The sequence below is a fragment of the Stylophora pistillata genome, chromosome 2 (assembly GCF_964205215.1).
Source record: "Stylophora pistillata chromosome 2, jaStyPist1.2, whole genome shotgun sequence".
NCBI classification, from domain to species: domain Eukaryota; kingdom Metazoa; phylum Cnidaria; class Anthozoa; order Scleractinia; family Pocilloporidae; genus Stylophora; species Stylophora pistillata.
This window is the reverse complement of record NC_142520.1, coordinates 3526208-3550742: the sequence shown is the minus strand read 5'-3', so window position 1 is coordinate 3550742 and position 24535 is coordinate 3526208. Positions and strand designations below refer to the sequence as shown.

The window sequence follows — 24535 nt, the reverse complement described above, 5'->3', positions numbered from 1 at the left end:
TGGGCTTTCTAGGGTTAATGCAGTTTCTTACCTTTTTCCTGCTCTGTATGGCTTGTTCTGTCCACAATAGTTCCATGCCAATATGATCTTTTAATTGACGAAGTTTGGCAGGATCAGTAGGGAGGTCATACGATAACACTTTGTCAGGTCCTGTTTCTAGAGATCACAAATCATAGATCAGATATGGAAGACAAAAGGTCAGAGTTCAGTGATTACAGTTCATAGATCAGGGTTCGGATATCAAAAAACAAAGGTCAGAGTTCAGTTGTTAGAATTCAAAGACCAGTGCTCAGACTTGCAAGATCAGAGGATAAAGAGAGATCAGAGATCAAAGATCAGAGTTCCAATCCCAACTATTTCCAAAATTGATGTTTGGCCACCTAAAATCAAAATGGGAACTTCAAGCCAAATTTTAAAGCCTAGTTATAGGATGTCCAAGAGGAAATTGGCAAATTTTATTGGAGGAAAAAACCAAGAATAATATTTCATGTAAACATTCATCTTAGTTAAACTTGAGCTCCAACATGAGTTAATGAAAATATCATGGCTTTTTACTTCATTGCCAAATGTGTCACCAAACTAGCAAAATGCTTAGGCTAAGGGGGGGGTAGGGGTAGCCTTGCAATTGACTGGCATCCCATTCAGGTGGTGGTGGTAATACTCCTAATTGCTATGGAAACCAGGATAAGTACTAGCTGGATGGGCCAATTGGCTCAAATAGAGTGGAACCTAGATTTAATGAACCTCTACATAACGAAGTCCTCGGTCTAACAAATGATACTTCAGTTTCAGCCCTGCCAAAGTTACACTAAAATGTATGCCACAGAACCTCCATATAACGAACCCTCAATATAATGAACCAATTTCCCCAGTCCCTTAGCACTCTTTTAAATCAAGGTGCCACTGTACAAAGCTTAGGAACACCACATTTGAGATGGTGGTAAGAAATTTATCTTTTGTTACTCCTGGGATTAAAAAGGTTAGGAAACAATAAAGGCATTAACAGCTTAATTAACAAATCGACAGTGATTCAGTACAATCTGTAGTCTTATCAACTAAGATATTTGTCATCACAATGGGTCAAAATATTGTGGACTTGTGAGGTGCAGCCAAGTGAGTCCACAACAAATGTTGACCACTGTGATGAAAAATGTAGTTGTCTAAAGAAATACAGACCAAGCTAAACCACTGTTGATTTGTTTTTTTTACCATACTATCAACATCAAATAAAAAAAATTCTTTCAGCGCATGACCATTATGTGACACATGCAGCATTGGAACATTACTGCCAATTGTGGTAAAGATGCCGTCTTACCAAATGATTTATCAGTCAACCAAGTGTCACTAAGGAGGACTTGTTCCCGCAGACGTGGTGTCCTAGGTACATAAGCCTGAAAGGATGCGTCTGATTCACTGTCAGGCGTTCTAAAGGGCCTCCTTACTTCTTGCTCATCCTGTGAACCAGGGTTAATTGTGCTGTTAAGGGGGAAGTGTGACTCTCTGATATGGTGAGATCTTTCAACTCGACCACCATGTTGAAATGTTTGTTCCGCATTTGGAATTACTAATTTCTGCCTTTCCAGATTTTGTTCCTCAGACAATGAAGTTCCCATCTCTGGCTTGTCCACCTGCGAGGAAGTTGTTCCATTTTGCAAATCAAATGCATGATTGCTATGCAACCCTCTACTGAAGTTAACACTTTCAGAGTTTGACGCACCAGAAATAGGCCTTTCCAGAGGTGGTCCTCCATCAACTTTACACCTTTCACCGTTATCATGTTCTCTGTGTCTAGAATTCACATCTACCATCGTTTTACCCTCAGCAGTAGTTCTCTTTACATACGTCTCTGACGCTGAACCAAGCCCTTCAAAGCTTGAATCTTGAAGAACAGGGTTTTCTAGTTGAGGATCACCCTCGCCGTTCACATGTGAACCAAATCCATCTGTGACTGAATATGTTCGATTAGATTCATTGTCGCTGTCTCCGTCAAAACCTGAATTATTTTTCTCTCTTGCGTTTCCCAGTCTTTTAGGGTCCGCACTCATCAACGGAAGCCCTGGAGCTTGTGTCTTCCACCAGACAAAGTAGGTGTCATTTTCCAGCTCATTCAAAATTTCTTCAAATTCTCTTCGGACTTCGAGTAACTTCTTTCGCACAAGAAACCCACGCATGTGTGCCTGTTGATTAAAAAAAATAAGTTTAAATGTAAAGAGTAAAGTTTTTTAAATTTTTTACTTTCGAAAGAATCCATTTTTACTCGCTAGGAAGTTTCGAACAGACCTGTAAAAGTACAACATTTTTCACAGTCAAATCTGCCGCCATCTTTGTAAGCAATTGATGTCACGCTGTCCGTTGCGCATACTCATCTGTACACTGTTATCGTAGGCTCATACATCATGGCCGACGATCGTCAATGACAGTTGTTGGCTAAGATTTTACCTCAAATCTTTGGTAAAGATGGCAACAAGCCATGATGAAAATAAAGAGAAGGCCATCAAGTATGAGTGTACGTATATGCCCAATTCGATTTTTTCTTTTCTCGCCCAGATTCTGACATTTCTATCTCGGATTATTTGACTAGTCAGCGATTTGTTTTCGTTGCTTTTCAAGATACTACTGCACCTCAGTAAAACGTTTATTTACCCTTAAACGCGCAGAATTCATTAACATATAACTTCTCCCTATAATATCCATACATTATCCAGCAAACAGGAAATGAGAATGCTCCAACGTATTAGGCAGCTGGAGCTACATTATATATATATTATGATCTTAAACCAAATTATCCCAACTCATTTACAAGAAATATGTAGTGGTCAGTGGGGAGAATTAACGATCACATCTTGGGAATTAAAAGGTAACAAGAGTCAAACGATTGATGGAGAATTCTTTTTAAGTATATTTATGACCAAACTATGTTTCTTTACGTGGAAGTAAGACAACATATTCTCTAGGTGTAAGATAGAAGTTCTTGATTTTACGTTTTGTTTTTTCTCAACAGATTTAGATCACACAGCTGATGTTCAGTAAGTATTGCTGTCCTTGTTTCTTTACCAGGTTATTGATCATTGTATTGAATTAAATTCGAGTGAAGGCTATTTTGGGTTTTTTTTTTTTTTTTTACAAGAAATCAGCTTTGCACTCATCTCAGGTTTGTTAAGGCTGTTTGGGTTGAGGGGGTGAGGGGTAAGGAGAGAGTTTTTGAGGGGTGAGGGGTAAGGAGAAATTTTGGAGGGGTGAAGAGAGAGTAGGAAAAGGTAAGGGTAAGGAAATGGTTTGGGTAGGTTGACGAGTAAGGTTTGTTAGGGCTGTGTGGGTGAAGAAGTGAGGGGTGAGAAAAAGGTTTAAGTTGGGTAAAGATCAGGGAGAAGGTCTGTAGGAGGTGAGGAGCACAGAGAAGGTTTGTGAATGATAGGAGGTAAGGAGAAGTATTTTGAGGGATAAGGAGAGGTTTTCTGAAGGATATGGAGGTTTTTGAAGAATGAGGAGAGATTTTTGAAAGGTAAGGAGAAAGTGTTTGAGGGGTGTGGGGTAAGGAAAAGATTTTCCAGAGGTGAGGAGTAAAGAGGAGGTTTTTTAGGGGTGAGGTGTAAGGAGGTTTTTGAAGAGGGAAGGGGTGAGAAGGTTTTGGAGGGGTGAAGGTTTTTGAGGGGTGAAGGTTAAGGAGGTTTTCGTGGAGTGAGAGGTGTAAGGAGAAGGTTTTTTAGGGGGAGGGGTAAGGAGAAGGTTTTAGAGGGGTGAGGGGTAAGTAGAAGGTTTTGAAGGGGTGCAGGGTAAGTAGAAGGTTTTGGAGGGGTGAGGAGTAAAGAGGAGGTTTTTGCAAGTTGTGGTGTAAGGAGAAGGTTTTGAGGGGTGAGAGGTGAGGAGAAGGTTTTGGAGGGGCAAAGGAGAGTGTAGAAAAGTTGAAATCACAAAGGGTGCTACTCATTCATAAAGAGCACTTGAACTGCAGTAGCAGCAGAACTATCCTTCAAGCAATCCCTTTCCTTTTATACTTAAGTGTGTCTTTTCACAGGAGAATAATGTATTCAGAGCTCTTAAGTTTTATGACTGGCCAAAATTACCCGGCCTGATTGAAGTGTGTCAAAGAACAAAAAGCCTAACAGAAATTTAAGTTACTGAGTTCCCTTTTGTTTTAATTTCTTGCAGACTTCATGCTTGTATCCTTTTGAAGGTTCTGCATCTGTTACAAAGGATCTAATCCTTTTAACTTCATAAGTGATTAGATATAACTTCTCCTTGAAAAAACCTTTTATTGCCAATATTGTTAAATGAGGGAATTTTTTCTTAATTCAAATGATGGCTGTGTAATCAAGGGGGTGGTGATTTGAAGGAAGCTTTTGAGCAGGTATTACAACTAACAAGTTTATATTGTTCCTTGTACACTCTTTTTGGTTGTTATACTTGTTATTTTAGAGAAAACAAATAAATAAGGATTCAGATTTGGAAAATCCCAATAAAATTCTCAACACAATAAGAATTTGCTTTTCCTAAAGAATGCAAAGAGTTCCTTTGCTTTGTCAATTTTGAGTCTTACTTAATCCATAAAACTCCCAAGATCTGACTGTTAATTCTCCCCTCTACCTGCTGCACATTTCCTTGTAAATAAGTAACGAGAAGTTGAATGAGTGTTTGGACCTCTGTGACAGAAAGTTGTTACTTAATTGGAAAAGAATGGGACAGAGTGAAGCCTAAATTGGTTGTAAACTCTTAAAGTCCCACGAGTGATCAAGACAGAATTTCTCCTCGCAATATCAATGCAATATCAAGTAGACAAGTGATGGGAGTAAAGAAAAATATCATTTAGGAGATGATAGGTCGATCCAATACCAAACTCTCCAAACTATCATTGAAAGAATTGTATGGCAAGCTGTAAGAAGAATTACTATTGAGATCTTTGGAGTGGAAGGGTTTATTAGTAGAGGTAATCACATGATTTCAAGTGCAATTTGGAATAAATAAGCACGAGTAAATTTTTTCAAAGACTAATGAAATTGCATGAGCCCGTAGGGCGAGTGCAATTTGTGGTCTTTGAAAAAATCTACAAGTGCTCATTTATTCCAAATTGCATGAGAAAATCATGTGATTATCTATTAATAATATACATGAAAAAATACGAGGTAGCTTCTCATAACTACGCAGAAGAAAAGCGTGCGCATCATGTGCAAAAATAAAAATTCAAACCCTGCAAGTGCCATTGACCTTGACATTGACCTTGACATTGACATTGACATTGACATTGACCTTGACATTGACATTGACCAATCATTCTGACCAATCAGAATGTCTGGTTTGTTTCTTTCTTTGCACTAAATTAACTCTCTTCTGCACTGAATTAACTCTCTTGTGCACTGAATTAACTCTCTTCTGCACTGAGTTAACTCTCCTGCACTGAATTAACTCTCTTCTGTACTGAATTAACTCTCTTCTGCACTGAGTTAACTGAAAACTGCATTCATCTTAACCAATCAGAACTGAGAAATTTTTTCACGTATATTATTGTAGTTGAAATAAAGCAGACAAGTGCAAAGTCAGCGTCCAATTTGTTTATGGCAAGTATCAGGGCTCGACACTGCCGGTAACTTTTCAACTTACTAGCCAAGTGGCTAGTGACATTTTAGCTAGATATTTTTAGATGTTACGACAATTTCAGTCTGTTTACTAGCCAAATTGGCTAGTAGAAATTGAAAAACCACTAGCCAAAACTGAATTTCTACTAGTCTGTGGCTAGTGGGCTACCGTTAGTGTTGAGCCCTGAAGTATGATTACTGACAGAATTAGATGGCAGAAAGTCCTGCTTCTAATTAAACAAAATTGTGATAGGATATGAGGAACAAAATACCTTTCAGTCAAAGGTACCCATATACAGAAACACAGGGGTGTACTTTCCTCTGTAAAACTTGAATCCACAGATCTATATAACTGAATGTGTAACTGATACTTTCTGTTTTAATACTCATGCCAGTTAGTTAAAAAATTGTTGATTTAAACTGTCCTTTTACTGGTATTTTGCATATGATAATAAAGTGTTATTTTTTGTTGTTACTTATGATGTGAATTGCAATTCACATCATAAGAGACCACATCATTAGAGAAATGAGAATACTTTATTATTATTATTGTACTTTACCTGGATGAACAAGCACAACCGTTTTATTTTGCATATATAGTATACTGGCCTATGAGTGATTAAATGGGCTGCTAGTAAACAATCATGTTTGAGAATTTTGTTACAGTTTTGCTTAGACCTTTGATTGGAAAGGAGTTTTTGCTATTGCTGCTAGCGTATTTCTAAGTTTTTCACACTGTAATTTCTTGATACTTTACAAGGTAGCAACAGCCATGTTTGGCTATATGACAGAGTTAGACAAAGTTGAAATCGAGCAAACAAAGGAAATCACAGCTGAAGGTAACATGACCTTTAACAATTTTAACCCCTGAGAGTCATCAACATCTACTTTCTCCTTTCATTAATACCCCTGAATGAGGCATTAGGGTCAGGAGAATAAAGGAAATGATCACCAACTAAAGATGCACTTGATTGTTAACCAAATTCACCTTGTCAGCACCTTAGGCAATGTATTAGAGAACAGTATGGAGAATATGTATGCCGATGTTAGGGTGTAGAGAGTTCAGTTGAGCATTTACAGTACATTTTACAGCTTATTTTTCTTCTCTATTGTAACCATACATGTTTCTCTGTTTGGCTCTATTTCTGCAGGTGATGACATGATAAACTTATTGTTCCATTTTCTTGATGAGTTCCTGTTCTTGATGTGTGTCGACCCATACTTTATTGTTAAGGTATGGGGAAAAAAAGTTATTTACTGGGGAAAATTTTTCATTGCAGGAAATAGTATTTTATCAACCCTTGGGTCCCTTTGGTGCAAACTTCATAACCAAAGCAAAGTCTCTACTTGAACCTAATGGTCCATCCAGCCAAAGTGTATTTCAGTTTCCTAGTAGTATAAAGCAACTAGGATTATTAAGATTCCACCCTCCCCCCTCCCCCTTGGATGTGATGCTAGTCCATTGTAAGGTTACCCCTCAGCATTTCATCGTGCTTCACTGACTGTTCACTGGTACCCATTTCCACTCCTTTTCTTCACTGACTGTTCACTGGTACCCATTTCCACTCCTTTTCTTCACTGACTGTTCGCTGGTACCCATTTCCACTCCTTTTCTTCACTGACTGTTCACTGGTATCCATTTCCACTCCTGGGTGGAGGGAGGCACGGTGGGAATAAATTGTTTTGCCCAAGAACACAACGCATTGGTCCCACCAGGTCTCGCACCCAGACATCTCACCCTGGAATCAAGTGCACTGACCATTGGGCAGGACCTTCCATCCCAGAGTCCAGTGCCCTGGATTAGGCCACTGCATCTCCCACACAATTCATGACTTCATGAACACTTAACTTTCTCGTACATGGGAGGATATGCATTGCAACATGGACCCTTACCTTATTGTTTTGTTTGTGTTGCAAATTGTTGTTATCATTGATGGGTCTGTCCTCTAACAGATCATAAGTATGAAGCAACTGCAATGTGTGTATAATTCAACTTCAGCTGATCGTATCTTAATGATATTTATTGCGGTATAAACTTACATTTTGTTTAATTGATAAGTCCTCTCAGGTTTTGGTATGACAGGAGAAAATTTCTTTGTTAACCAGTCACTGTGCATTGATATTGTACAGTATCCTTTGTACATAATTAATCAAGATGTCGTTTTATTTTCATCACTAGTGTGGTATTCCCTATTTTTTCCCTAGGAAGTTGAAATTTTAGAGTTTGACAAGGAAAATTTCAAGATAAGAGCAATAGGGTGGGTACATTGAATCATTCACACCCAAGATCTGAAGATCACTTTTCTGTACCATCTACCATACATTTTCTTTCATTTTGGCTTATAGAATTTGATGGAAAATGTAACCAAAATCCTCCTTAACTGATATTTTCTTTTTCCTGGTCACTTTTTTCCTTTACAAATGGTAATCACCACAGCATTCACTATTGAGTTATGGATGCATGCAGGAGGTTGCTAAGCATGAAAGAAGCATAAGAGTCGTGCAAGGCAATAGCCGAGAGCAACTCTAGCTTCTTGAGAGCTTAGCAAACCTTCCACCAAGTGCATCCATAAGTCAATAGTGTACACTGTGGTGTTTACCATTTGTTTTATAACATAACATTGTTACATTGTAGCAAAAGAGTTTTCTTTTATTTAACAAATCTTACATGACCAGATAAACAAGCACATGCAGAAAACTAGTCTTTGCATTTGCTGACGTCAGTAGCGTAAACCCATGGGCAAATGGTGGCTGCTGAATTGACCAATAAGAGCATGCGCTTTACTTTGGTTATGCTATAATTAGAAATTTTTCTTTGTGCTGCAGATACCAAAATAAACTGAGACTGAATTGGCCTCTTGACTTGAGTGTAGACTATTTTAAATCTCTAATAGAGAAGGAATGTAGAACATGCTATTTCTTTTTTATAATCCAAAAAGTTTAATGTTGTGGTTTTATTATTATACCCAGGAGAGGTGAAGCTTTTGACCTCGACAAGCATCCACAGGTAGTTTATTTTTCATCTCAAGAAATTATAACATTCATCTTAGCAGACTTATGTGTGTAATGTTCTACTTTCTCCTTTCAATATCACCCCTGAATCACACATTAAGGTCACAAGAATAAAGGAACTGATCACCAACTAAAGAAGCTCTTGATTGTTAAACAAATTCTCCTTGCCAGTTAGGAAACGTATCTATAGAGAACGGTAGGGAGAATATGCATATACTGATGTTACTTTTCAACCGCCTCACTCACAGAGCTCCTGCAGCTCATCTGTGTTACTGCAAGAGTTCCCTGAGGCTTGCTTGCAGTACTTTTTTTTTCACTTATCAGGGCTCAACACTAAGTTTTCAACTTACTAGCGGAGTGGCTTGTGACACCTTCGATGCTACGACAATGTCAGTTCGTTTACTAGCCAAACTGGGTAGTGGAAACCGAAAACCACTAACCAAAACTGAATTTCTACTATTCTGTGGCTAGTGGGCTACCGTTAGTGAGGAGCCCTGCTTATTATTATTATTATTTTTTACTAGCATGACAGACTTTGATGAAAAGGAGGGACTGTTTGTAGTCTAAGCAGTTAGTTACCCCACTTCATAACTTAATTTCTCAAGTGCTAGCTGCAATAAAATCCTGAGTTCACCTGTAATAATTTTTTTTAACTATTAATGGATTGAATATTGTTTTTATTTCCTATCAGGGCACGGAGGTGAAGGCCATAACTTACTCCAACATGCAAATATATGATGAAAATGACAAGCACGAAGTTTATGTCATCATTGACATTTAAAAACGGAAAATCAAGAGCAAATTCTACATGCCAGTTATTCACTGAAGGCAAGGTCAATAGTGATTCAGTCACTACACACCACCATACAGTGCCCTAAGTCAGTGGAAAATGGTTAATCAGTCCAATTCCCAATTATTTGTTAGAGGCAACAGGGAAAAACAGTACTCACCAACCTAAAAAATGTTCAGTGCTATACTAAACTGTACTTCAATCTTTTTTCTTTCATAGAGAAGGTCACTCCATGAAGAAAAGTGAATAAAAAAAGTTTGGAAAAAAATGCTGTCTGAAACCTCTCAGTTTTTGTATTCTTAAATATACGCATGCATTCTGCTAGATAGATAGATAGATAGGTAGGTAGGTAGGTAGGTAGGTAGAGAGATAGATAGATAGATAGATAGATAGATAGCCTTTATTTTAAAACGATGAGTGTTAAAGCTACATGAGCTTGTGGGGTCGTTTGCAATTAACTAATGACTAAATGTACTAAACGAAAACCAAGGGGTACGTAGAGAACGTCTAAACTTAAACCAGCTGTGCTTACGAATGTGGAATTGTAAACATAAATTTAAATATATGCGAAGTCATCTTTTTTAAAATTACAAGTGGGTGCAGACGTTAATTCAGTAAAATTAACTAGAATTAATTCAGTAAAATTAACTAGAGATTTAAGCTTTAGCCTGAGGTCACGATATGAAATATTTTTTGTCAGGGCACTACAATTGTTGGTCACTGTACTCTACAGGACTGAGCCTCTAAACACGACGGAGTCTTTCAACAGTGTAGCGCGTGTTGAAGCGTGGAACAATTAAGGAAGCGCAAGCCCGAGTTGAATAATTTGTGGTCCGTTTCTTAAAAATCAGATCGATCAGTATAGCAGGTAACCTATCGCGGAAAGTTTTATAAAAACAGATAAAAATGTCTGATTTATAATAAATAGACAGAGTCGGCCATTGGGCCCGTTGTAGGACATCAGCAGATGCCATGTCTTTCGGCAAATTAAAAATAAGTCTTGCAGCCCTACAATGAAGTCTTTCCAGGGACTGAAATAAGTTGGAATTGCAGCAAGATCCCCATAGTATAAGACCATGGGTCACTGAAGGCAAAATGACCTTAAAATAGAGATCCTGACGAACGTTCCTAGGGAGAAATCTCGACTTCTTAAGTAATTCTAGTTTTTTAGCAAATGATTTTTTTAAGTTCCAGCATATGCGGAGTCCAGGTCAGTTTCTCATCGACGGTCATTCACAGTAATCGTGATTTCGATACCCATTCAATTGTAGAGTTTCCAATGAAGATCGGGGGGATGTTAACCTTTGAAGAAGACTCCCCACTGAAGTGCAACGAGGCCTACTGACCAATTACTAATCCTTTCACTCGCAAAGTTTCATTAATCATTCCCCCTACTCACGGTCTGCCATACAATTCTTTTGATATTAGTGGGAGAATTTGGTATTAGATCAACTAATAAGCCGATTATTTTAAACGACCTTTTCCTTCATTCTCATCACTCGTCTGTATTGGTCACTGATGGGAGTGAAAGGGTCTAAAACCCTGTTGATCCCTTCTACAACTTGACACCATAACCAAGAAATGCTTGGTTTCCGATCACCATCTCAGTGCTTACGCGCGTGCATACGTGCCAGCGTATGTGTGTGCGCATGCGTAGGTGTGTGTGTGTGTGTGTGTGTGTGTGTGTGTGTGTGTGTGTGTGTGTGTGTGTGTGTGTGTGTGTGTGTGTGTGTGTGTGTGCGTTCGTACAAACAACCGAGCTGGTACTGGTAACGAAAGGACTTAATTGACTGGGTAAGAAACGACCTGTAACCGCCTGAACATTGTGAACTTCGTGCGATCAGCATACGATCAGATGTACCATTTCCAAAATCGTGCTAAATGGGAGTGGTACTTCACCCTCTCCAGTTCCCTTGGTTCGTCCTTCTCTATCTTTTATAGCCGATTGAGAATCTTGGAACTAGCAGACTTTTGTACATGCGCACTGATGTTGTAGAGAAGCGCGGGAAAATTCTTCACGCCAGACTGTAAACATGGCGACTCTGTTTTCGTATTTCACTCCAAAATCTAAAAAGCCCTCGTCTCCTGTTTGCGGAGATACAGCAGATAAAAAGAAGAATAATTCGCCAAAGGAAGGCGCAAAGGGGTTTTCGCCGATTAACGATAAGAAATCGACCTCGCCAAATGCGCCGAAAGCTTCAAGAACGCTGAAAGATTCGAGCGGGGAATCTGGCCCGGTGAAAATTGAACAATGTGGAATTGTATGGGCGAAACTCGAAGGACATCCGTGGTGGCCAAGTTTGATTTGTGATCATCCTTCGCAAGGGGTGTTTGAACGAGGGGATGAATGTCATGTTCAATTTTTTGGAGACCCTCCGAGTCGAGCTTGGGTAAAGCGAAGGTAACTTGCGATGGCCATATCATGCTATCATTGCTTTACATTTTATATTGAATATCGCTATTCTTAAACAAACTTTGATTCGAGTAATATTTGTGAAGTATTTATGTTAACTGTTCTGTTTGGTTTTCTTGTTACTTGTCTGAAAGACTGTAAGCTTAGTGATCAACTGAGCTTAATTTGTCTCTTGTGTCTTGTAACTCCATCTAAACAATGGCCTTTGTTTGCCTAAAACTTCTGGACATTGTTAGGCTTTGAAGAGAACAACATCGAACTGCGACTTAAGAATAAGTCTCGTTGTATTTTTTTCAATATCGAAGGAACGATCGTAAAGAATTGCGTTTCTGCGAAAACCAAATCATAAGAAATTAGTGCTTTGATTTGAGTTTCTACAGGGCTCCAAAAAAAATTAATTTGTGTCATCTACGAGATGTTGGATTAATTCGTTATTGACGTATCCTCCAGGAGACTTAATTTTTTTATTTACTCATTTATTTATATATTTAGATCTTATTGTTTGGTAGTTTTAATTTGAATTCTGAATTAAAGAAAACTGACAGTGTCAAGCATTCTGGGAAAAATAGCTGCAAAACTCTCAAACAAAAAATTTATTTATGAAATTGGCACCCTTAATCCCCAGGTATCAATGGAGGTTTTTCTTTCCACTAAGTTATTCTTCTGCTTTTAAGTTACCAAGTTCTCACCATAAAACATAACTCCATCTTATAAAAAAAAAAAAAAATAATAATAATAACAATAATAATTTACCAATTTATATAGCGCGTATTTTCATGTGCTGATCAATAGCACTTTACAACATTACATGTTGTTGTTGTTAAGGTTGAGATCAGACGTCGGCATTTTATAAGGCGCCTCTGGCAGCCGCTTCAGTCCATGTAACAATCTCACCTTCCCACCCATCCCACCCCAGGGGAGGACATCCATCACACAGTAATCTTGTGCGTGGGAAATTAACATCTCCTACCCTAACCTTGTAGGAGACAGGACCTACAGCTTTACGTCTTATCCGAGAAGACGAAGTAATATGAGTGAAGTAACTTGCTTAAAGACACAACAGAGTGCCCCAGTCAGGACTTAAACACAGGCCATCCAACCCAGAGTCTAGCACACTTACCGCTGGACCACTCACGCCTCCATCTTACCAGATATAAACCAGACACAACCCACAATTCCTGTATTTACTCTGGTGAAGGGCTAATACTTGAAACATCAGCTTCAGAAATTGTACATGGGCTGATTTATAATTTCAACTCAGTTGATGAAACCAGATCATAAGAGAAGCTCATAAACAACATACAAACAAGATACTAGGATTACAATTATACAAGTATGTAGATAAATTGTGGGGGTAATAATCACTAAATGAACTTTTGTCAATTCTCTCATTTCTTCCAGGCAAGTGAAACAGTTTTTGAAAGATCAAAATAATCGTGTGACAGACCCACACATTAAAAAAGCAGTGCAACAAGCAGAGGATGCCCTGTCACTTTCACTGGAACGACGAAAGAAACTTGTCAACTGTTTGCCATCTGATGAGGAAGATGCAGAGGATGCCTGTGATGAAACAATGTTATCAGACGACGAGAGCCCAGAGAAAGAATCAAACATTCAGAAGAGAAAGAACAGTGGAGGCAGATCTAGAAATGACACAAGTGAAGAGAAAGATGATGATGATGAAGTTACAGGAAGGAAGGTAAAAGAATGATACCTAAACTGTTGTTACAGAACTCTGAGGTTGCGTTCTTTTTTGATCAACTTTTTCGACAGAAAACAGTTGTGGTTGAGGTGGTTGCAGTTTTGCAGGTGAACCCTTAATCCTTTCACTCCCAGGATCTCATCAGAAATTCTCCCTACTGTCTGCCACATAATTCATATGATTCTAGTTGGAAGAATTTGGTATTGGATCATCTGCCATAATTGATATTTTTCTTTATTCTCATTACTTGTCTGCTTGATGTTTTGTTGATATTGTAAGGAGAAATGCTGTCTTGGTCACCCTTGGGAGTCAAATGGTTAACCAATCTTACCAGAAATTTTTGTTAGAGTTTTAATTGAAAGAAAGTACAAACTACACGAGGTTAAAATTTTCCATAGAAAATATCAAAGCTCAGAAGAAAATGATAACTGACAGTAATTGTTGTACTGCATACATTTGTACACAGTACAAAAGCAAACGGCCTAGAAGGAAAGCTACCGCAAAGAACAATAGAGTGAAGAAAAGACGCATTATAGAGTCAGGTTCAGAAGACTCAGCAGGTATGTAGTTATTTGTGCTACATGTACATGAGATAGTTGTTGGGATACACCTTGTTTCATGTATCATGAAGTTTGCATTTCTTTGTCCATGAGTAAGTTGAAAGGTGTAGGCAAAGCAAGCCAGGAGAGTTCTGACAGGGGTGTGGTACATGTGCATTTAGAAATTGAGAGAGCCTGGAGGAAAAATCCCTCAGAGCAGGGTGGACAACCAACAACAGAGCACGTTCATTCAGAAAACTTCCTGGTTAGCTCAGGTTTTAGAGTATTGGACTGCAGCATGGGAAGTCAAGGATTCAAGCACCAAACCAGATCAACAATCCGTCTTTAAAGAGAGAAGAATGTTCTAAAAAACAGCATCTACAATTCGTTACATTTCCTAGTCTTTTCATATAAGGACAATAAACTGTGACCCCTGTCTCCTGCATCTTCTCAATGCTGGTCAGCAGCGATTGTTTTTGAACAACCGAACAACAATTTTTACACAATTTGTAATTTTTAATGTAGTTTGACAGTAGGTCCATATCAGCCTCTGGCTGCCCCTTATCTAACCTACTTCACCAAATAAAGTATGTATGTATGTAACCCTCACACTTCATGCAAAGAGTAGGGAATGCAGCTCCCTGTTTTGATCTAGCCTTGTTTCCAAAAATTCTTTCAGTGGAAATTGGGGGGCACCAGCAAAATTTCCTTTCAAAAATTGTAAACTGCTTAATTGCAAGCCAAATTCCTCTACAAGGTGTTTTAAAGTGCTTTGCAGCATATTTTGGAGAATGCACTATAATATATAGATTTAGCCAAAAAGTGGAGCTCGCATTTTTTTTTTCCCGCACCTCTCGTTAACAAAACTAAAGCTCCTACTATCGATAAAGAGCGTGGACAAGACTAAAGCTGTGGCGTTGGCGCGCCCGGGGCATTGGCGCCTCTGGGAAACCGCAAAACCGGAGAAAAATCCTCCAAAAACGAAAACCGCATACAAACCTGACAAAACTGCTACATTCTCACCTTTAAAGGGGTCAAAAAGGAAAAACCGAAAACTGCATCAGAGTTTTCGTGAAAACCGAAAACCGATTGCGAAAACACGTAAAATCCGCAAACCGCTCTGAAAATCAAAATCGAAAAACCGAACCTTTTTGGCCCTAAAGCCAAAAAACCGATCCAAAAAACAGTCAAAACCGAAAATCCCAAATTTTTTAAGCATGTACGCTGGGTACATTTCGTATTCCAAGTTTTATTAATATTCAATTCTGTTTCACCGATGTAATCGCGATCTCATCTTTTTGAGGAAATAAATAAACGTTAACAGACAAAAAAGAACTAATAAACAGTGTGGCTATTATATGTACCTTCCAAACTTCGAAGCAAAAGCAATTTTTTTGCGTGAAGTGTGCTGGTGTGCACGGGCTGTCATTTGAACGTGACGCCGTATTGGCGGTGCGGCATACTTCGTTTCACGTGCAAAGTTTCTAAGAGGAAGTGAAGGCAACGAGCGATGTTTTCTTTCCTTTCAAAAGCCGAGAAGTCAGGAAGACAAACAGGTAAAAATAATTTTAGGAGTAAGAGATAATAAATACTACGTGTTGTTCTCGTTCTGAAAGCGACGATAAAACAATCTGCATAGGCTGTAGCAGCGTTCGCGCGGTGAATGCGAAGGCAGTCTTATAAAATGTTACTCATTATGGTCTTGACTGCACAATTCAGAATACCCGGTCACTTGACATGCGTCTTTATAGTTAAATAGCTGTCCTCGCAGTCTTGAAGTCGCCAAATTAAATAGAACACACACATTCAAATATATATTCTTTGTTTTGCAGTAAACCGAAATTTAAATTGTTATTAAAAAGTGTGCGCATTTCGACTTCACTGGCGAGTGAGCTGACAATTTCAGATATATAATCTTCGTGCTTAAATAAAACCGATATTGGGGGTATGGGACTGCGGGAGCACTTGTCAAACTGCTCTATTTTTAAATTATTCTTAGACATCGAGAGCGCGGGACTGCGGTAGCGCTAATTTAATTGACCTCTCTTTGAATTATTCTTCGACTTCGGGAGAGCGGGACTGCGGGAGCACTAGTTTAACTGACCTCTCTTTGAATTATTCTTCGACTTCGAGAGCGCGGGACTGCGGAAGCACTAGTTAAGCTGCTTTTAATTATTTTTCGACTTCGGGAGCACGGAAGCAATCGATTTGTTAATGTTCAAAAGTGGCCGGGTATTCTGAAAGTGCTCCAAAGTCTTATCAATAAAACCCTTTAAAACGCAAGTATTCAGTAATTTAGACAAACGAAACTGGGAATTGCAGCGCATTGAAGTAGAAACGAAACGAGACCGCCAACTTTGTTGGGATAATTCATGCATGTAAAAGGAAGCCGCCTCATGACAATATTATATTCACGTTCAGTTTGATATTGCACTTCAATTAGAGGTACAAGAAGTCAAATGATACTGCGATGTAATAACTAGATGTAGCTCTCGCTAAGTGCCAACAAGCGAGCAATCAAAACAAACTTGATCACAACTCGGCTCAATGAATACCAAAAGCTGCTAAGCATCGACGATCAGAACTATGTGGGCTGGACGCCAGAATCTCTGTGCCTTACAATTGTTCCATTGCAAGACAAACGACCTCTTTTCCACTAAACCATTGGAATCTCAGGAATCTTTGAATCTCTTGAATCTTTACAAACATGTCTCTCAACCACTCAAGGTTTTTTTCGCCTACACAGTACTTTCGCACGGCTTTATAATGCTACTACTGCCTCACCATCCTCGTGCCTTCGCTCGGCTGGCTCATTGGCAAATACTGTACTCATGGAAATGTAAAATTATACTTCACCATTTTGTAAAACTTTGAAAGCTACTAATTTTACAAAGTTTTTCAACACTAGCCCTAATTAATAAGTGTACAGTGATGTTCAACAAAATCAGTTATGGATACAAAAAAAATGCACCTGAATAAACTTCATTTAATCAAGGCATCCTGCAGTTCAAAATTTTCTGAGGGAACACTCCATTCCTCTGTGCAGAAGGGGGGGGGGGTACTCCTCTCCAGAACCCCACCCCACAAGGTGGCCATTATTGTGATGGGATAGTGCTCTGGCTACTTTACTATTTCCTCCTGCTACTTTTTTTTCAATTTGAAAACCCTGCTGGGCCTGGGTGAGGTTGTGACATAAGGAAAATTTTAGTAAGTTCTTCCGCTTTTTGAACGTTTTTTCAGACGATTACAAGCCTGACAGAGATGATGATGATGATGATGATGATGAGAGCTGTAGTAGTGGAGTTGATGAAAATGAGTTAGAGGAGGATAGTCCTTCTGAAGAGGACATTGATGATATTGCAGAAATGGTATTTGAATGTTTGATTTTAACACTTCCCCATAAATGATTATTATAACAAATAACAGTAACTAGTCAGTAGTATAAAGGTAAATACTCATTTAAATCAAGTTGAAATAGGTTAAGGTTACCGTAAAAGCCAGCAGATAAGCCGCACTTTTTTTCCAATACTTGTCACTAGACATTGGGTATGCAGCTCATCTGCGGGAACATTTGAAGAAGGTGTTGTGAATGTCCATTTTTGTGTCTGATCTAATGCCTGGTTACTAAGCTTTAAATGTTATGCTCACTTTCTTGTTGTAATGCCCAAATCTATGGAAAAACTGTGTTGAATGAAGAAATTCCTGTTAACAAATACTAGAAAAAGACCAATCATACGTTGAAAGTTGGTAGAAATAATGTTCATGATGTTAAAGTGCTAAAATTGTGGGTAACACTTTGAAGTATTTTCTGTTGCAATATTAATGATAACTTTACGTTCAATAAACAGTGGATGAAGAAGACTTCTTAAGACTCGACTTTGGTTTTCTTTTTGAATCAAAAAACTTTCTTCCAAAATTTGAGCTGCTAAATTCAGGGTGCGGTGTATTTGTGGGTGTGGCTTATCCGTGGGCTTTTACAGTAGTTTGTGTTCAGTACATTTTGAAATAAAAATTCAACCAAAGACTTGGAAAATATAAAATATAGGAGTTTCTTTCCTTAAGTGATGAAAGTGGATTTCACATAATAGCCCATTGAATTCTCAATTCTCGAAACTTTCAACAATTAGAAGTGACCAAAAAATACTTTCTCCTTAAAATGTCAATACAATATCAAGCAGACAAGTTATGAGAATATAGAAAGATATCAGTTAGAGTGTTGTCATGTGATTCAGCGTTAAATTCTCAGAACCAAAACTACAAGTAGTGTATGGCAGACAGTATGGAGAATTACAAAAGAGGTCTTGGGAGTTTAACTGAGACTGTCAACTTACCGGTGCATTTGAGGGGTACTTTGAGTCAATTTGCATTGCAAGACCCTTTTTGAAATGTTCACCTTATTTTACACATGACTCATGTTGATACATTTCCTTTGTCCCATTACATGTATAACTGACAGCCCTCTCGTAAACGTAAAAGAGGCAGCACTTCTACTCCACATCAGAAGAAAACAAAGAGTAGTGCACCTTCAACTCCCTGTACACCTGTGGTCAGCAAGCAAGCTGTACCAAGTACTCCATCACCTTCAGTTCTGTCAGGATCTTTAGCAAAAAAGATGTCAAGTTCTGCTAGTAAAGCGGCAGTGTCTCTTGCAAGATTTCAGATGAATTCCTCGCCAGTTCCAAAGGCAAGTGCAGCTGATGGAGCTGGAGTGGGAACATACACTCATCAGAGACTGGAATGGTTAAAGGAAGACAGGAGAAAGTGAGTTTATTAAGTCTTTAACTCCCATTAGTGACCAAGACAGAATTTTTCCTTACAATATCAACACAATATCTAGCAGACAAGTGATGAGAATTTAGAAAAATATGTATTAGGGGAGTATTAGTTGATCCAATACCAAATTCTGCTCACCCACTTCGTAAGAATTGTGTGATAGACAGTCAAGAAAATAGAATTATGGGTGCAAATGGGATCTTGGTAGTGGAATGGTGACTGGCAAAAAGTATTAAATACTTGAAATAAACAATCAAGAATTAAAAAAAATTCTAAGCAATTACATAACATTTTACCACACACAGAGATATTCGTAGTAACAACATTATTTCACCTGTAATACAGTCAAACCTCCACCGACAGCCACATCTTCACAACGGTCACCTTTTTTGGTCCCGTCAGGCTGTCCATACATTGCACCACTACCTCTCCACAGCAGCCGCTTTCTTCTGTCCATAAGGTGGCGGTTGTGTAGAGGTTCAACTGTAGTTCCAAGATGTTTACTTTATATTTCACGTGCATTGTAGAGATAAACATGGAAGGCCAATGGCACATCCAGAGTATGACTCAAGGACGCTGCTGGTAAATATTGACGCTTTGATAAATATTTATTTATTAATCATTTATTTGTAGAGCCCATACTGATCACTAAAATTAATGACATGAAAGCAGATTTGTACTTTGTGCTCAGAAAAACTATTTTTCAAAAAGGTTAGGTAAGGGTCTTGAATGCATGAAAAAATTATGGAAATTTTCAGACCACTGGTAATCTTCCGGCCCTGGAAAAGTGGGAAAATAAAGGTATTGAAAAAAGATGATAACAAATAATCTAGATTTTTTTCATGGTTGCAATAAGAGCCCTAATGCTAAGTGAAATCTTTTTAAAGTAGCTGAATTTTACAACAATTACCATAGCCACTTGTTCTGTTTTCTAAAAATCAACAGGTTCCGTCGTCCTTTCTCAACTCCAAAGATGTTACACCTGTAAGTAAAGGCTGATAGTTTCGAAAGAAACTGTTTGGGGCTGCGTCGGTGGGAGTAACGAAATAAGTTGGATATATCAACAAAGTTGAAATGGTAAATTGGCCACCGTAATGATTACAAAAGCTGACGTTTCGAGCGTTAGCCCTTCGTTGGAGCGAATAGAGGAATTGTGGGTTGTGTGTGCTTTTAAAGGCAGAAAATGGAGCTATGTTATTGGTAGGAGCATGGCAACGAGAAAAACATGAATAAATTAGTGGAATGAAAAGTGTTCGTTGATCCCTGTGGGATTTAGACTGCCGGTTTGAAAGATGAGCTTTTGTTCAAGATTTTTACGGCTTTCTGTGCCACCTAAGTGCAAGGAAAGACTGCAGATTGCCATATGTTGCTTAGAATGATTAGGTAAATTAAAATGTCTAGCGACTGGTTTCGATGTGCAAAAGCACACACAACCCACAATTCCTCTATTCGCTCTGACGAAGGGCTAACGCTCGAAACGTCAGCTTTTGTAATCATTATGGTGGCCAATTTACCATTTCAACTTTGTTGATATATCCAAATTATTACACCTGTAAGTAGTTTTTTTCTGTCATTCTACAAATCTAAGGCTTTGACAGCTTCTATTCATGTACGTCATTTAAACACAGCTATAATACAACAATCAGCAACAAAAGTATGCATGGACACATTATCATTTAAGACACAATCTCCTGGAATAACTTAACAGTATTAGAATTTTTACTCTCACCCACTCTACCCCTGTAAAATGTTTTCCCTAAATTTTTTGTGATTTTGTAACATTGAATGGGAAGAGGGGAGTATTGTAGGGAAGTGCACTTCAATTTAAACTTCATTTCCAAACTCTTCCTTAAAATTGGCCACACAGATGTTATGTTTTAATAATTTTGTTGCCTATCTTTTGCTAGCACCAACTTCAACCTCTGGTACACAAAAATCTATTTAACTTTTGTCCTTCTCTTCTCAGGCCATGAAGCAATGGTGGCAGCTGAAGAGTGACAATTTTGATACGATCCTTTTCTTTAAGGTACAAACAAATCATTCATCAGTTCATGCCGGGTTGTCGCTAATTGTTGGCTGCTGATGAAATATGTTGGATGCAAAAGAGGCCATCATGGGTTTTTTTGGTCAGCCATAGCTCATTTAAAGTAACTTACAAGCACTTTCAGGTTATGCACTTACAATCATTCAAGAGCTAACTTTGAGCCACCTCACTTGAAATTTTAGCTGGAAGCAGAACTTCTCAGATACAACCCTGTTGATGCATTTATTACTTCAACTAATTAAGAATTGTAGGCAATAGAAAGGTTCTAGAAATTCACTGGAGCCTGTGACTTTCCCAGCCACTGTGTTGTGGCAGAAGACACCAAGCACCCATTGGGTCATTCTATTGTGTTCTTGGACAAGACCTCTCTCCCCACCAGGGTACAGGAAAAAAAAAAGGAATAAACACACTGACTGATTTCTAATAATACATTTTCACATATTTTACTCCTCTTTACAAGTTTGCATTCAGAATATTATGATTTTTTCTGAAGTATGAGTAAATTAAAGTTTACAGGTTCATTCAAATTTTTTGATATTGTACAACAAAATTATTTTCATTTCCTCCCAGGTTGGCAAATTCTATGAATTGTACAACATGGATGCCACAGTTGGTGTGAAAGAACTTGGATTAATCTATATGAAGGTATGTGCAAATAATCAGACTTTGACTGGAAAGATTTGTTCATAGGGGATTACAAGTTGTAACGAATTTATTCCCTCTCTTGATTTAAAACATTGGCTAAAGTAAATGACCGAGTTTAACTAGAATTTTAGAGTTTTATCTGTCATGCAATTGTTGTAAAGTTAAGAATAGCTCGACAAAGTGTGACAAATAATTCTAAAGTAAGCTTTGATTACATAATTACAACCAGAAATATGATTTATGTGTAACCCTTTGTTGTTAGAGTATTCGTGAAAATATTCCTACTACATGTCGCATAGAATATGGAAACTTGTATGTGTTTTCCGTCTAAAAACATGTAGGAACACTAGTTCCGCAGGATCTACGAAAGTGTCCTCCCATAACTGTGAAATTGCGGATACGTGTTAATTAAGTTGTTTATTCCAAGGGAAACTCGTATTATCTTCTGTATTTTGTATCATGTATGATTTAGCTACCATTATGTATATAAGAACCTTGATTCAAGCAATAAAGTAGATTCAGTTGATTGTAAAGCAGTTGAGTGTCCTGCACCCTGTGTGTGAGCTTGCGTTTAACCCAACGTTTGCCTAAGTATCGAAACAGCTCGACGCTAACCGACCCTCAGCCAAAATTATACTACACAATGAAAACATACATGCGATGCTGACTAGTAAAATCATGTCATGTGACTAACAATAATACTAACTAAGGGGGTCCCCTGAATTCTGCACTATGGGTACATGAGAACTTTTGTACAGAAAATGAGGCACCCAGCTCTTAACACTAGAACTCCCATGAGTACCCAAGACAGAATTTCTCCTTACAATATCAATACAATCATGTGATGAGTAGAAATACAGTTTTTTGCCTAGAACAATGACTGGAATAGTTTACCATCAAATATCATAAATATGACTTCACCAAGTAACTTTAAAGTGGCTGTGGATAATTATCACTATGCTTAAGTTTTAGTTCTACCAATTTCTATTTATTTTAGAATTACTGTTTCGAAATTACATATTACTTTAGCTGCACATACATATTTATTCATTCTTATCTTTGCACTTTGCTCTGGAATTTGCTGTATGTCATAGGATTTTGCAAATAAATTATGTAGACGGTAGACAATATCAAGCCGACAAGTAATGAGAATAGAGAAAAATATCAATCAGGGGATTATTAGTTGATCCAATACCAAATTCTCTGAACCAACATCAAAAGAATCGTATGGCAGACAGTAAGGAGAATTACTAATGAGATCTTGGGAGTGAAGGGGTTAGCACAATTCTCTCAAATCTGTAATAATAATAATAATAATTTAATATTTATATTACGCAAATTAACATGTGGATATGATCAAATGTGCATCACAGCACTTTTCGGGGGACTTTGGCCAGACTGCATCAGCAGTTTACAAACAATCGAAGGAAGTTTATTTGAAGTTGCCCCCTCCCCCCCAGTTCCCAGTAAACAGGCCAGACCACATCACAGTAATCTCGTGAGTGGGTTCTTTAACGTCCCTGCCTAACCAAATTAACTAATTAATAGATGCATAATTGTAAGGACTGTATGGCATTCAGTGTGGAGTATTGGTTTCTCGATCTTGGAAGTGAAAGATTTTAAATTGTATCTGTTCACATCAAGTTGTTGGATAAATTTGTTAAATGTTGTGGTTTCTTTTACAGGGTAATTTTGCGCATGCTGGTTTTCCTGAAATTGCTTTTGGGCGATACTCTGACACGCTGATTCAGAAAGGCTACAAGTGAGTTATTCAGAAGATAATTGTTAAGAAGTGCCTCTACGGTAATTCCTGTGGATGGACAGTCAGTCTTACTTTATTGGCTTGTCCTCATAGGACTTTTCAGAGTCAATGTTACAATGACAAGGCCAGACTGCAAACCCTTGAGCTACGTTCTCATCTCCTACCAGAAGTACATGGCTTTTTTTTTTTTTTTGTCTTGCTAATCAGTATGGATAAGATGTAGGAGATGGAACCTATGGTCTATCATCCTTATCCAAGAAGACTAGAATGTCTTCAAAACCATTTGCCAATGTCATAACAAAGGCAGGACATTCTCCTCATTTATTTTAGGACCCTGAGTGTTGGTTTGCTCTGGGGCTTGAGCCCACAATGTCTCATGCAGCAGTGCAGTGCCCTACAATGTGAGACTAACATGCTAACCAATCACATATTAAGCTTAATTTCGATTGGTTCTTGGTTATGATCTATTAGCAGACAGAGGCATGGGCAGATGATGTCATTATTAAGACGTTTTTGCTTATTTGTCATACAAAACAAGAAGATTCCACATTGCTGTGGTCTGCACAATAATAGATCACAGAAGACCAGACATGAGATGTGACACATGATGTTGTGTGGTGTTTGTCACACAACATCTGTGTGACACACTCAACTGTGCCCCGTGTGCCACTATTTTGTTTTTAAAACACTTTGATGTTATCTGTGATCTACAGTATTACTGAACAGACACCAACAACATGGAATTTATTTCTTAAACTGATGTTCATGTGCATGATTCTTTACTCCAGGGTGGCACAAGTGGAGCAAACAGAAACTCCAGAAATGATGAAGGAAAGATGCAAGAAGAGTACGTCTATTTCTTGACTTTTTACTAATTTGGGAATTTTGTCAATTCTTTGCATGTGTTGGGTTAATGACAAAATTTATGCCTTAACATAACCAGACTCCCTTTCCTTGCTGTTGTACACTTTCCTCTCACTCTCATCCATTCAGTATACTTCACTGTTTTTTTCCCATCTTAAAATACAACAATTTTATTTAATTTACAGCTCACTCAAATTCTAAGAGTGATCAAGTGGTGAGAAGGGAAATATGTGCTGTGATCACAAAAGGTATTTACTGGCAAGTTAATCCTTTCCACCCTAACATCAGTATGTATATTATCCATACTGTTCTCTATACATTTCCTAAGGTGCTGACAAGGAGAATTTCTTTGACAATCAAGAGCATCTTTAGTTGGTGATCATTTCCTTTATTCTCCTGACCTTAATGTGTGATTCAGGGG

General features: G+C 38.1%; 2 protein-coding genes across 2 annotated transcripts in view; both read left to right on the top strand.

The window, feature by feature from the left end:
* The first annotated feature begins 924 nt into the window (after positions 1–924).
* LOC111338436 (protein archease-like) lies at positions 925–9366 on the top strand. The gene is made up of 11 exons (XM_022944933.2): positions 925–940; positions 2025–2084; positions 2386–2506; positions 3002–3026; positions 4150–4160; positions 4317–4348; positions 6331–6409; positions 6722–6804; positions 7776–7828; positions 8541–8577; positions 9274–9366. The coding sequence occupies exons 1-11, from the start codon at positions 935–937 to the stop codon at positions 9361–9363; spliced, it is 597 nt and encodes a 198-aa protein (XP_022800668.2). The 5' UTR covers positions 925–934; the 3' UTR covers positions 9364–9366.
* A 2006-nt stretch (positions 9367–11372) lies between these two features.
* LOC111338428 (DNA mismatch repair protein Msh6) overlaps positions 11373–24535 on the top strand; it is a 27908-nt gene continuing 14745 nt past the window's right edge. The window contains exons 1-12 of the mRNA XM_022944924.2: positions 11373–11773; positions 13187–13484; positions 13954–14047; positions 17267–17394; positions 18483–18787; positions 19327–19381; positions 19745–19783; positions 20766–20825; positions 21414–21488; positions 23174–23250; positions 24039–24097; positions 24300–24362. Of these exons, the coding sequence (XP_022800659.2) occupies positions 11406–11773; positions 13187–13484; positions 13954–14047; positions 17267–17394; positions 18483–18787; positions 19327–19381; positions 19745–19783; positions 20766–20825; positions 21414–21488; positions 23174–23250; positions 24039–24097; positions 24300–24362 (1621 nt within the window). The 5' untranslated portion in view covers positions 11373–11405. The remainder of the gene's footprint in view (positions 11774–13186; positions 13485–13953; positions 14048–17266; positions 17395–18482; positions 18788–19326; positions 19382–19744; positions 19784–20765; positions 20826–21413; positions 21489–23173; positions 23251–24038; positions 24098–24299; positions 24363–24535) is intronic.